The 14,782-nt window shown below is 48.1% G+C and overlaps 1 protein-coding gene across 1 annotated transcript in view; it reads left to right on the forward strand.

Moving 5' to 3' along the window:
* The window catches only part of CZIB (CXXC motif containing zinc binding protein), a 63,417-nt gene extending 49,640 nt beyond the window's left edge, over window positions 1-13,777 (forward strand). The window contains exons 7-8 of the mRNA XM_078670504.1: window positions 10,443-10,508; window positions 13,013-13,777. Of these exons, the coding sequence (XP_078526630.1) occupies window positions 10,443-10,508; window positions 13,013-13,090 (144 nt within the window). The 3' untranslated portion in view covers window positions 13,091-13,777. The remainder of the gene's footprint in view (window positions 1-10,442; window positions 10,509-13,012) is intronic.
* Window positions 13,778-14,782: the final 1,005 nt, after the last annotated feature.

Here is a 14,782-nt window from a genome sequence, read left to right on the forward strand (position 1 = left end):
GCACCCTGGCAATCGGATTAGTGTACAGTAACGCTACTTAGCACAAGAATCTAGGGCTATGAACTGCCATAAAGTAAGGCCAACCCAAGGTGTCAAATGCCCTCTCTATGTCAAGCGGGGTGGCCCAACCCTCCGTACCGTGCATCTTGCCCAGTCCATAAAATAGAACAGCTACCGCAAGTTAATGAAGGCGTTGCGCCCGGGTATAAAGCCTTTTTAGTCAGAAGTTAGTAAAAAGAGGACTATTGTAATGAGCTGGGTAGCCAGGACCTTTCAGGGAACCTTGTAATCCAGATTTAGGAGAGACAGGGGTCGATAGGATGTCACATTTAGGGGATATTGCCCTGGTTTGTGAAGTACTTCAATCACCGCTTCCCTCAAAGAAGTCAGCCAGGTCCCCACTAGCCAAAGCACATTCATACACCTGAAGGAGGCATGGGGCCAATTGAGTACAGGAAGGGGCATAAAATTCAATCGGGAATCTGTAGGTACCTGGAACCTTCCCTCGGGCAATCTGGGTGATCGCTTCATGTACCTCTTCCAATATGAGTGAACTATCCAATTCCTGGACCTGGAGGGGATCAACGGCAGAAGTATAGACATGTGTCAAATATGTAGTAAGCCCATCTGGCTATATCTCAGCGAACTGTCTGTACAGACCCCGGTAAGAATTCTCAAAATTCCCCATGGACAGCCTCCTGCGTGTTTAGTAACCCCCCTGACTGCAGTTGGATAGCAGTGATAGGAAATCTGGGGGATTCCGAACGTCGCAGTCACGTAAGTAGCACGTAAGTAGGTGACTCACTTTATCACCATGTTCATGTTGTTGCTGTGTGTATACCCTAAAATCAAATTTGGACAACTGACGGACTGGCCAATTGCCAGTATTACTTTTGCAAGGCAGAGAGAACCACAAAAATGGTAATGGTCTGTCGGACATGTGCGCTCCAACTCTCCCAAACCACCCTCCATCGCAGTTACCTCTTCATTCAGCTCCCTACACACCCCATATGTTGTTTTCATACATAAGCCACGTAACACACCTTTGAATGTATCCCCTATGACCAAAGTATTCCGTGCCGTCTGTTCGTTGTCTTGGAAATGAGCATCAATGCCTTCACAAGTCTGAGATAGAAATCCAGTGTCTGCCAAGACATCAGTTTGTAAGCACCAAATGGGAATCCTCAGTCTGGATCTCCCCAATTCAGTGAAACCAATAAGGGTTTGTGGTCCAACAGGGTCTTGCCCAAGTACTTCGCTCGTTTGCACAGTGTAATCATCGCGAAAAGGAACGAAGTCCATCTCTAGTCTGGAATGTAGCTTGTGTACCATCAAGTAATGGGAATATTCCCTGTCGGGGTGCTGTATGTCCCCTACTGGTGAATCGTGAGCACATGTGTTCAGGTGTTGTGAACCAGAGCAAGGGTGTGCCCCTGGAAGGGGGAGTGGATCTGTCTATTGCCGAGTCAAGCACCCCATTCTAATCCCCTCCCCAAAGAGCATGTGCCGCTGCATGTGGGAGCAAGACGGGTGTTGGGGTCAGATAAGATGTGGATTGCTCTGCAGTTGGTGCATGAACCGCTACCAGTGTTAAGGATATTCCATCAAGCACCCCTCCCACCACGACATAGCGGCCCTTAGGGTCGATGTTTGTGTGTGATGTTGTGAAGGGCACACCCAGGGCCACCTATATCCACACACACACACCTTGCATAACTAGAATATGTGGTACCATAGACCCTGCCTGCCATTCTCTACCCAGTCTAGCGAGTTCCAGAGATGTAAGGTGTGTCTCCTGGAGACAGTCACGTCTCTTTAGGTAAGTATATATCCTGTGGTGCTTAGCATAAGAACCCATAACTCTCATATTCCACGTAAGGAACGTGTATTCTGGTACTCTCATGACAAAGTGTAATTATAAACGTGCATGCACCCCAAAACAGAAGCCATTCTGATAAATCTAGCACCCAGCACCGCACACACTTGTTCCCAAACCCCAACATTGTCTTAAAGTCCCTTCCCCAGGCCATTGCGCAACAGTGCAGCAACAGGCCTGAAACCCCACAACTTGTGCGAACCAAATCACGAGACAATGCAGCGGATCGTAGGGGGAAATACGTGACCATCATGGAATGTTACTGTCAGAAAATCACTCCGCATGTCCAATAGCGCCAGAACAAAGGTAAGCCATTTCCCTCCCCGCTGCTCTTTTCAAATAGGTTCCCCCATTTGAAAAGCAGAACAACAAGTCCAGTGGACTTTAACAGAAATCAGAAAAAGATATGAGCACAAGAGAGTCAAGTCAGCCAATGTAATCAGCAGTCATCGGAGGAACCACAGGACTCTCCTGCAGTGTATTCGGTAAGTCATCTTGCATGGACAGACAGTCCGCAGTATCTATGATCCCTGGACTATCCCCTAGGCCAGGGGACCCCGTATGAATCAATGCGGCCACCACTTGTGTCCTCTATTGTGCGGCGTGGTCTCAGGAGCGGCAAGAGAGGTATTTACGATTGGAGCAACATCGATTCTGAGCAGGTTGCCAACCCTTCCCGTGTACTGTCAGTCCAATAAATGGTGCTCCCCTTTGGACTCCAGCCAGTCCCATGTTGAAGGATCTTATTGAACATGAGGTTCACCATGGGACATGGAGGCGCTCCCGTGATGGTGGTCAGGCCGGTACTTTATGAGCCCTCTCAGCTGAAAAGAACGTAGACTTCCTACCTCCCAGGACTGTGTGTGTCAGCCATTGTTCTAGATACAGGTCCATGCTCGGGCTTTCAATCTTATTGGGTAGACCCACCACCCAGATGTTGTTCCATCTCGACCGCCCCTCTGCATCTTCGGCCCTTTGCTTCAATATGCTCATTTCTCACTGCAAAACAGCAGGCGCAGTCTGCGTTTCCGATACAACAGGTTGCATCTCTTTTATGGTCACATCGTGGGTGGTTTATCAGCTCTTCAGTTTATTATGTTCCTCACACATGTGGCCCATGTAGGCAATCACATTGTCTAGTTTAGGTTCCAGTATTGCTTTTAAGCCTTACACAGCTGCTAACAGTTCTGCAAACTTGGCATTAGTGTCCTGTAACACAAGATCAGCACTGGGGGGCAGCCCTGTCTGGTGTGTCCCCATCTCGGATAAGGAAGGACCCGGTGGGCATCCCCAGGCTTGGAGCCTTTAGGGGGCACCATAATGACAGAAAAGGTGGTGGTGTACACAGGTAACCCCCTCCACACCGTGGTAGCAGTACGAAACGGGTGTCTCAGGGGTGCCCCGTCAAATGCAGTCCAGTAATAAACAAGTGCATCTCCCACAAGCGGCTCCCCAGAGAAGGAGACCTTGCCTATGGCGTAGTTGGGCACAGTCTTCCAGCCATCTGTGGGATGGGCTGGTACCTCCTCAACCTCGTAGGACGAGATGGGCCTTCTATGGTAATGAAGGAGAGGAGGAGGGCAGGTGATAAAGCCATGACAGAGCCACAGAGTTTCTTCAGTCAAGCAGCAGTACCTGGAAATGCCCAAGCCCTAATGTCCACACCGAAAGGGGGGCCTACCGACCGATGTAAGGAGTCTCTCCCAAACAGTGAGGCAGATCAATGTTGCATGGGTAGGGACCTGGCTCAAACCTGTCCCAGGGCTGTAACGGGTGGTGTGTGTTGGCCTGCAAATCCTCCCTACAGTGCTGTTCTCTCAGGTCTGGCCCTAGTATATGAAGGGGTGGGGTCGCTTACTGCACCAGAGCGTGGCCTGCTTTGCCCCCAAAACATGAAGCTGGGTCTCACAGCAGTAAACTGTTCGGTACCTGTGCCTTTCTTTCACAGTACAAGAGCAGGGCTCACAGCTCAACAGCCGCAGGCAATGGCAGCAGTATTCATCATGGTGGGTATTGAAGAGTGGGGAGGGGCTGGGCAGCACTACTCCGTCAATTAAATGGCCTTCGCTGTAGGCCCCCGTTCCCTGGGGTGTGTCTGCACTCTAAATCCCCTGAGCTGTCGATCCGGGAGCAGACACTCACTCGCTCATTGCAGCCTGCTTGGCCCAGATGGGCCCCACTGCCCCATTGGTAATAGCGTGAGTCTGATCAAAAACCAGGGGGGTGAGTAGAAGCCAGTCCAGCTGCCCAGAGCACGATACCACTTCCAGGGGCATTCTGGTTTCGCAGGCATCCCCATACTCCAGACCACAGCACTACAGGTCTCTCTGGAGATGGAAGCCAACTCTGGACGTCTGGGCCTCCGATAGTATGCCCGGTGCAGCCTGTAAATTGAAGGCCGTGTCCTGCAGCGCCTCGAACCCTAGCGCCGGAAACAACAACATCACCCCTTCACAAGACCTCTGCGACTCGCTCGCCTCGTTCTTCCACAGCAAGATCGCAGATATACACAACAGTTTCAGCACACAGCCGACGCACCCTACGACTGCACCAACGCCCCCCACCACTACCCTCCGCGCCTGGACCCCGATGAACACCGAAGACACCATCCGCACGATGAACTCCATCCACTCCGGATCACCAACCGACCCCTGCCCTCACCACGTCTTCAACAAGGCAGACTCCATCATCGCACCCCATCTCCGGGACATCATCAATGCCTCCTTCGACACCACCACCTTCCCAGAGAGCTAGAAGCACGCCGAACTCAGTGCCCTACTGAAGAAACCATCAGCGGACCCCACCGACCTCAAAAACTACCGCCCCATCTCGCTCCTTCCTTTTCCTGCCAAAGTCATCGAGAAGACCGTCAACAGACAGCTGGCCGCCTTCCTCGAGACGAATGGATCCCTCGACCACTCGCAGTCCGGTTTCAAAGCCAACCACAGCACCGAGACCGCCCTCATCGCAGCCACTGACGACATCCGAGCCCTGCTCGACAACGGGGAAACAGCGGCACTCATCCTCCTGGACCTCTCCGCAGCGTTCGACACGGTCTGCCACCACACCCTAGTGCAGCGCCTCAGCAACATCGGAATCCAGGAGAAGGCACTGGAGTGGATCATCTCGTTCCTCGCCGGAAGAACCCAGAGAGTCCGCCTCCCCCCGTTCAGATCAGAGGCCACCGAAGTCATCTGCGGCGTACCACAAGGATCATCGCTCAGCCCCACGCTGTTCAACATCTACATGAGCCCCCTCGCGGCCATCGCACGCCAACACAACCTCAACATCATCTCCTACGCCGACGACACCCAGCTGATCCTCTCCCTCACCAACGACCCCACAACCGCCAGAACCAACCTACACAAAGGTATGAAAGACGTAGCCGAGTGGATGATGAACAGCCGCCTAAAACTGAACTCGGATAAGACGGAAGTCCTCATCCTGGGATCATCACCCTCCGCCTGGGATGACTCCTGGTGGCCCCTGCCCTGGGCAGCGCACCCAAACCAACGGACCACGCACGCAACCTGTGCTTCATCCTGGACTCCTCCCTCTCGATGACCAGACAAGTCAACGCTGTCTCCTTGTCATGCTTCAACATCCTACGCATGCTACGGAAGATCTTCCGGTGGATCCCCACCGAAACCAGGAAGACTGTCACCCAGGCGCTCGTCACCAGCCGACTGGACTACGTTAGCTCCCTCTACGCCGGAACCACAGCCAAACTTCAGAGAAGACTCCAGCGCATTCAGAACGCCTCAGCACGACTCATCCTGGACATCCCCTGACACAGCCACATCTCCGAACACCTGCACTGGCTCCCCATCAGCAAGAGAATCACGTTCTGACTCCTCACCCACGCACAGAAAGCTCTCCACAACCAAGGCCCCAGATACCTCAACGACCGCCTGACCTTCTACACTCCCACCTGCCAGCTACGATCGACCAGCCACGCCCTCGCCGCCGTTCCCCGCATCCGAAGAGCCACAACGGGAGGAAGATCCTTCTCCTACCTGGCGGCCAAGACATGGAACTCCCTTTCCATCCACCTCCGCCTGACCCAAGACCACCTCTCCTTCAGGAAGCAACTCAAGACCTGGCTGTTCGAGCAGTAGCGGACCCCCCCCCCCCCAAGCGCCTTAAGACCCTCCGGGTGAGTAGCGCGCTATACAAATGCTTTGATTGATTGATTGGTCCCCAGTGTCGCTGCTGCCTCGCGTTGGTGTGGATCGACTCCCCCAAGGGCTCCAGGTGATCCGGCAACCCCTGTGGAAGTCAAAAGCAGTGCTCCAGGGTGTGGTATGCTGGCTCTTTCCCAGGAGAAAGGTGGAGCAGGACGGAGCTCATGTTTATGCGACCACTCCCGTCGCCATCTTGGCCACGCCCCCTAATTGAAAAATGCATTCGAAGGTTTTCCTACAAAAGAAACCTTTCAAAGATGTAAATTAGTGTTTGGTAAACAGCACTTTTTGGATACACATTTGTAAGTTGGATTTGAGGTTCTACTGCCAGAAACGTGTCTTAAAATTGAATGAATAACTCATCTGTTGGTACCAGCTGCAAGACAAAACATATGAAAAGCCAAATTTGAAAACCACCTAAGCTTAATAATCTCCATACAGCAGTACTCATGTAGGCAACTTCATCTTTCCTTATGCCCTCTTTTGTGCATGTTGTCTCTTTTTTAGCTGGACCTTTGTGGGTTTTCAACCTAGACTCTTGTACACCTTCTTTGCAGCTGTTGCGTCTTTAGCGTAGTTTCTTTCCCACACCTTCGCAAGTCTTTGTGGTTTGAGTTTGAGTTTAAAGTATTTGTAGAGCGCGCGTTCACCTGGCGGTTTCATGGCGCTACAGTGTGCAGAACCTCATGGGGCAGGTGGGTGGGAGGGAAGGAGTGAATTATTGTGGGAAGGCTTGGAGAAAGAGGAAGGTTTTAAGAGCTTTACGAAACTGAGGGTAATGGGTGGAAAGTCTGAGGTGGGTTGGTAGGGAATTCCAGAAGGAGGGGGCCAGTGTGGAAAATTTCGATCCTCCCCATTTTTTACGTCTGAAGCGGGGAACTGTTAGTAGGTGTTGAGAGGATGAACGCAGTTCCCTGGAGGGGGCATAGGTTTTTAGTTCCGCAGAGATGAACACAGGGGCGGATCCAACCTGGGTCTGAAAGATGATGCATCCCATCTTAAACTGAGCTCGTTCACGGATGGGGAGCCAGTGTAAGGACTTGAGGAGTGGAGTGACGTGATGGAATTTGGCAAGGTTGTGGACTAGGCGGGCTGCCTGATTTTGGAACAGCTGAAGACGCCGCATACTATATGCGGGAAGGCCACCGTAGAGGGCATTGCCATAGTCTAAACGGGAGACAACCATTGCCAGGACGATGAGCTTGAGGGCAGAGAAGGAGAAGAAGCGGGAGACCTTTCGAATTGTGCGAAGTGCGAGGAAAGAAGAGGACACCACAGAACTAACCTGGGAGTGCAGGGTGAGTTGATCATTAAGCTTAATCCCAAGGGTCGAGGAGAGGTCGAGGAGGACCAGGGCCTGGGGGGAGTTGGTATCCATGCCCTCTCTGAGGTTGTCAAGGACCACTAAAACCACGGACTCAGTGGAGTGAGCGGGGCGGAAACCTGCCTGACGGGGGGCTAGCACCCCGTTTTCCTCCACGAAGGTGGTAAGTGCTTTGGTCACATGCCGCTCCAATACCTTCCCCAAAAAGGGCAGTAGGGAGATGGGTCGATGGTTGACAGGAGCGGATGGATCGGCACCTGGTTTTTTGAGTAAGGGCACAATAATGGCTGATTTTAGGGATGGAGTAACAATGCCTTGAGATAAAGAGCTGTTAAGAAAAGTGAGAGGTGGTTGCACACAGATCGAATAGATGTGCTTGAGGATGCGAGCAGGACAAGGGTCTAATGGGGAACCTGATTTAACCAAGGGAAGGAGAGAGAGGAAAGACTCTTCCGTTAAAGGGGGGAATGAATCGAGGCACGCTTCAACTGATGGGCGTCGGGGTTCAAGGAATGAAGGGGAGGGAGGGGGAATATTTGCTTTGATCTTAAAAATTTTGTCCAAGAAGTAAGTGTTGAGGGAGTCGCATAAGTCCTGGGAAGGGGAGGGTTTGAGGGAAGCTCGATCAGAGTAGGCGAGGTCGTGGACGATGGAGAAGATTTCTCTGGGTTGGTTTTCGGCAGCCAGGATTTTGGAGGAAAAATAAGCTATTTTAGCAGTCAGAATAGCTTTTTTATATTGCGACAGAAGGAGGGTGAACTGGGATTTAAGATTGGGGCTATAATCTCGTCTCCAGGCTCGCTCGGCGTGGCGGACTGAGAGTTTTAAGACCCTCAGTTCGTTGTTGAACCAGCGATTGGCATCTTTTGCCCGTTTGGAGGACACTCGCCTGAGGGGGGCGACCGAGTCGCAGACAGATAGAAGCCAGGAGTTGATAGCGTTGGCTTGTCCAGAGGCTAGCAGCCCGGATAGATTCGGGCTGGAGGAAGAGAGTGTGGCGGTCAGAGCATCCATATCAACCTTGCTCCAAGCTCGAGCCCAGATGTTTTTAGGGAGAGAGAGTTTGGTTGTTGTCCTGAGGCATAGGGAAAAGGAAATCAAGGAGTGATCAGACCAGGGGCAGGGGGAGATGGACAAAGAAGCTATGGGGCAGTTAAGGGACCAGATCTGGTCGAGGATGTGGCCCTGGATATGGGTAGGGAAGTGAACGTGGGGATCGAAATTAAGGGAGCGGAGGGTATCCGAGAATTCTTTGGAGGAAGAACATTCAGCGGGATCAGAAGGCCAAAAGTTGAAGTCACCTAATATCATGATGGAAGAGTTGTTGATTGCTAAGGTTGCCACCAGGTCTTGAAACCCGGTGAGAAAAGGTTGAGGGGATTGGGGGGGACGATATACAAGTAGGCAGGTAAGTGGAACTTTAAATGATAAGGAGCGGATAACTAAAAAGTCTGATGTGCCAATAGAGGAGAAAGTAAGAGGCTGAAAGGGGAATTCATTGCGGGCGATCAGGGCGACGCCGCCGCCCGATTTACCAGGGGGGTCGGTCGGCACGCAGCGCGTAATAAGAGGCGGGGAGAGCAGCTAGCAGGGAGGGGGGAGAGCTGTCGCAGAACCAGGTCTCTGTGAGAAATAAGAGATCAGGTTTGTGTGAGTCTAGTAGAACAAAGAGTTCATGGCAGTGCTTAACTGCTGACCGAGTATTAAGGTAATAAATTGATAGAGTGGTAGGTTCAGAGGGAGCTGGAGGGTCGAAAGAGGGGTTATGGGGGGGAGGGGTAGAGGAGGGCATGACCGAAAGGGGTAGGGAAGAGGACGGCGCGGTCAAGTCCAGACTATTGATGCGCTCCTTTACAGGGTCGTTCAGAGGCCATTGGCCTTGTAGTTTGTAGAGTTGCGCACGGGTATATTGTGTAATCAGGGCATGGTGGGGGGGGCCCTAGGTCCGGCTGGTCGCGGACGGGCGCAGACGGGCTTGCCTTAAGCGCGCCTTCGGCGCGCATTCGTCGCGCCCGCTGCGCTCGTCCGCTGCGCTTCCGAAGTAAGCACATATTTTATAGTGAGTAATGCGGCGGTGGGGGCGTGGCCTCTGAGAAGGGGCGTGGCCTCGTGACTCGCCGGAATGGCGTCAAGGGGTTGTTTCAGGGCTCAGGCCGCGGCAGCGATTAGATCGGCTGAGCGGAGAGCACAGGGCAAATGGTGAGTAACAATTAAAAAGACAGTTCAATAAGTGACACACAAAGTTTTAAAAATACAGATCCAGCTCCCGGCTTCCGCCTCAGGAGGTTCGAGCAATCTAGTCACCCTCTATTCTTACATACCAGTCTCTCCAAGTTCATGCAGTTTTTGATACACCTCGTACAGTGTCACAGTTGGTGTCTTATCTTCCTGGTTTATCTTTCTTTGCCAATAAAAAAGTCAGCATATGGAAAAGCATTAAGAAATATTTGGCTGCAATATCAGCCCTAATTACTCCAACATATTTATAGTATGAGTCTACTGATCTCTCTTATCACCTTTAGAAATGTTTGCAATAATTTACTTCTAGTATTCTCAAATCTTGAAGCAAATCCAGATCAGCTGATATAATTGTACCCTTTTTAATATCTGGTCAAGTAAATCAGTCAGAGTAGTTAAGACTTCCTCTGATACGACTCTTCAAAAAATGGATTCCAAACCATAAAATTGACCCCCCTCCCCAGCCCAGTGATAAGCTGCTTCCATTATCAAGTAAATGTTTACATTTCATTAATAAACTGTCCTTCAGATAGTATGCTGTCGCTAATATGAACTTCTAATACCAAAGGAAATATTGGCCACAAAATGTTATGCATTTCTCATAATAAGTATGAATACCCATGGCCCCGAAATATGTATCACATTGTACATAAGGTAGGCCCATAGTCTTCTCCGAATACAAATCTGAATGTGTACAAACCAAACAGGAGATCCCTCTGGGTAAATCTGATGTTCTGCTCCTTTCTTCCCAGGAGCATTTTAACTTAATAATGATGGCCAGAACTGCACTTCTAATTCATTTTTTCCCCATCTTTTTCAGGCCGGTTTTGCTGCTGAAGGTGATGAATCTGGCACGCCTTTCCATGAAATTAATTTGGAAGAGAAGGTATTGTGTTATTTTGGCATTGTTTATTCTAATTTGAACAGGTGTAACTCGCCACAGTTCAGTTGTATGTGTTTTCAATGGAAAACATATCTTAAGAAAGTAGTTCTCACTATTTTGTTTTAGCTTTCGTCAAGTCCTTAATATTAATTTTTCTTCAAGGATAGCTATCACCAGCTTGATAAAAACAACTTTGTTAAAGTATTTATTAAGGTCAGGTCTTCTGGTTTGATTTCAGTTTAGTTGTTTTTAAATGGGAGCGGTGGAACCCTCTTACATTTTCCCTTTGCTCCCCATCATGATTTTTTCACCCACCCCTTCCATTCAAGTGCCTTGCGCTCCTCCACTTGTTCCTTTCCCCTCTACTCTGTTTTTTTTTCTAAACCCTACAATTAATCTCCTTATGCCCTCAACACTACACCTCACCTATCTTTCCACACCCTTTTAATTCTTACCTGAGACGCATTTTCCTTTTTATATTTAATAAAATACAGATCTACCTTTCCCATAAAAAGAGTTGACTGTTTTTGTGGTAAAGGTATTCTGTCATTTTGCCATTCCTCCAAATTCAAGTTTCATTAGCCTGATTTCGACAGGATGACTTTCTTCATTTTGGAAAATCGTGATAATGAAAGAATATCTCACAAATAATTTTTAATACGGAACCATTTTTTCTATGCAACTGTTGTTCTGTTTGACTCTTTTAATAGTTAAGCGCTCTTAGTTGTGTTTACTTTTAAGCTAAGGCAAAAAGTAGACCTAATCTTTGGCTAGCAGAGAAAGCCTCCACAAATATGGATGCAATTTGTTAAAGAATAATCGGTCATAAATGTATGTTTATTGTAAATTATTTAAAGGTTAGATGTAGGCAGTAGGTATAGTTTTAAGGTGAGTATAACTTAGTTTTAGGTTAAGGACAGGGGAGTAACAAACGCCCCCGCAGGCCCCGCGGTGCGGGGGGGGGGGGGCACTCTCCTCAGTTAATGAAGGGGGGCCCCCTCAGCTCTTCTGAGAGCTTTGAGAAGCAGGTGCAAGCTGCAGCCTGCTCTGAGCCCCTTGCCCCCCTCCCTCTGACTGAAGAGAAACAAAGTATCAACATTGTTTCTCTTCAGTCAGAGCCAGAGGCAGGCCCGGGACAAGGGTGGGGGTGGGGGCCCCAGAGACAGCAGTCTCCACTGCTCCTCTGAGGCAGCACAGAGCAGGGACCCTGATAAGGGGGGAGGGGGCTGGGAGCCCCAGCGAGAAGGAGGCAGCACAGAGCAGGGACCCTGACAATGAGAGGGGGGGTGCTGGGGGCCCCAGAGAGAAGGAGGCAGTACAGAGCAGGGACCCTGACAAGGATAGGGGGGGCTGGGGGCCCAAGAGAGCAGGAGGCAGCACAGAGCAGGGACCCTACGTATATTGATAAGTGCTTTTGTTTTCTCAAAAACTGCAAGAAATGGGCAGAATTGTTGTCACTACCTCCTCGTCACAGACGCTGATATTAGTTCCCTATAGGCTATGGCCCCACTGTAGTTCTCACCTATGTTAGCCTAATTTGTAGGCCTAATTTCTTTGCACACATTACACACAGTATGTTTGTAATGGAGAAACCCAGCTGCTGTTTTCGAGCATGGCATTTCTTATCACATAAACCGAGGCTTGCCATTTTGAAAACAGAGCGGAGAGATTTCTTGCAGAGAAAAGGTCCCAAAACAGGCGTGCTGCGCAATCTGAGAAGTAGACCAACTAACTACAATTGCCAGGTATGGGTCCGCTACTAATCCCAGACATCTGATATATCACTGTGCTCACATAGTGAGGGTAGACTTAGGCAGATTTGTCATTCGCCAGGAGAGGGCTTTTCATTGTATACAGTTAATTAGTCATGCTACTCACACTGCTAACTTGCATATGTTTTTTAATTGCAGGACAGTTGTTTCATGATAGAGCAATATAGTTTTAATAAATATTGTAACCTTTATTCGCGTGTCTTTTCTATTTATTTTGGATGTGCATGAGTGAGAGAATGAAAGGTGATGATCCGTTACCACGGCTCCCCGGCAGGGGCTAGAGTGTTATGTTCTGGGGTGTCAATTTACCTATTACTCTAGGAAGGTTAGGCAGGTGTAGCAGTATGAGCTAGTCGGATTTTGGCCCGTAGGTACTGATGTGGTATGGTAACAAACTTCCTACTTACTGGCATTCTGTGATCCCAGGCATAGTTCTGTTCTTGCAGATGAAAGTACTTTTTAAGAATCCCTTTGCACTCCAGTAGCGAAGAACTGCTTGCCAGTGATATATTTGTGAAGTGTATGACATTTTGTAGGATTCCTTGCTGTGTTCATGATCGGTGTTCTTTTAACTAGTAAGGTCTGAAAACTAGGACTTGTGTTGAATTCAGAGTAATTCATCCGTTTTGTATCCTTCTACCGTTAGTTTTATTTGTCTAATTATCAAATATGTTCACATATGAATCTGTTGTAGTTAATCCATTTACATTTCTGATGGTGCCTTTTTCCTTGCAGGATTGGATGGACTACGATGAAAAAATAAAGGAATCTGTCGGAATATACGATGTAACCCATACGTTTGTGAAATGCTGACATTTCTATTTTTTTGTTCAAATTCTGTCTGAGTTTTATGTGTTACAGAACATGTACAATGTTTTTGACCAATGGCGACATATCAACAAAAATACTATCTAACAAACGTAAGATCTTTTGCAATCATTGGGATCATCTTTACACTAAGTTTTACGTTTTCCCTATAAATCAGTATGACCCCCCTTCCTCGAGAATGCAGTTCATATTTTGGACCATTAGGATTTGATCTCTACACCTACTGCCATTTTTTAATTAAAGCAACATTGACTTTAAGGCATTAAGTGCCATTGTACTTTTTGTTTTGTGCCTGGTAGTGTGTGCCTTAAAGCCATGTTTTTGGGGAAAGGGTATAAAATAACTTTTAATTCTGATTAGTTATTCACAATAACTCTGAACCTCAAAATTGTTAACTTATGGAGAACTACCTGAAAAGACTTCCATGTTGCTCGTATTCCTGTAACTGATATAGTACTTTTTACCCGTGGTACTATTCCCTATGTCCACTCATACCTCACACTGAACAACACCTGCGTCCTTTTATCACAAATTCCCCCCTGAACACCAAAGGAATGAATTGCATTGAATATATGTGGGGAATAATTTCACAATTGTATGCAGAGGAAATATAATATTAACATGTGGAGTCCTTTTGTAGCATAAAATAAACGTGTTCATTTTTCAAAAGTATATTTTGTTTGGAGATTGTAAATTGGTTTGTGCACCACTCCCCAGTGATACGTTGGTCAAAGTATGATTTTAATTTTGAAAAAAAAGACAGAACCAGATACTGGCAACATTTTCTACAGCATTATTTCCGCATTTCCGAAAATGCTTTCCAAAACTCGTAAAGGAGGACAAAAATAATATGCTTAATATGTTACAGATTGTAGGGGAGAGTTGAACAGTAGATTAGTAGAGGAAATCTTTAAAGTGTATAGGAAATGTAGAGTTGATCATAACATTTTGTAGAATAGGGGTAGCACCTCAGGTAGAGGGAAACTTATCTAGGGAGCAGTAGGAATTTTCCAGTGCCTCATGAGAGCAGTGAATTGTCTGCAGTCCCTCTTGGCAGGTCAGCTCTTGTGTGGCACCTGGTGGATGATGAGTGGGGTTCTGACAGCTTCACTTAGGGAAGGAGTAGAATTCGTTATCTGCTCACTTGACATAATTCAGACATATTTCGAATCCTGTATTAGTTCAACCTGTTATTGATGAAAAAACTTTGATTATACTGTAAAACTCAAATATTTGATTTATTCAGTATTGTTAGTCTTATTACTTTGGGCCTGTAATATGGGTTGTGTCACTTGATTGAATCAAAAAATTCCCACAGAGAAAATCTTGCACACAAAAGGTTGAAATGGATATGACTTTTGTATACATACAGTTTTACCACACATGTCTAATATGAAGCAGCATTAAAATTATTTTTGATGGATACTTCCAATTGGAGATTCCTCATCTTTTTAATTTACCCCAGGCACCTGACTGGATCCGGAAATATTTCCAGCAATTGCTCCCGCGTGACAGTAGGCTGTGCCATCAGATTCCACGGTTACCTCGCCCCACGTCCAGAAGTGACTCGGCAGAGCCATGAATAACACCACCCCAGCACTTTGATGTGGGTTCCTTTTTTCCATGCCTCTTGATATGGATCCCCCATTTTTGACAGTGTTTTACCAGCCTCTAAAA

This window comes from Lissotriton helveticus, chromosome 1_2 (genome assembly GCF_964261635.1).
Source record: "Lissotriton helveticus chromosome 1_2, aLisHel1.1, whole genome shotgun sequence".
NCBI lineage: Eukaryota > Metazoa > Chordata > Amphibia > Caudata > Salamandridae > Lissotriton > Lissotriton helveticus.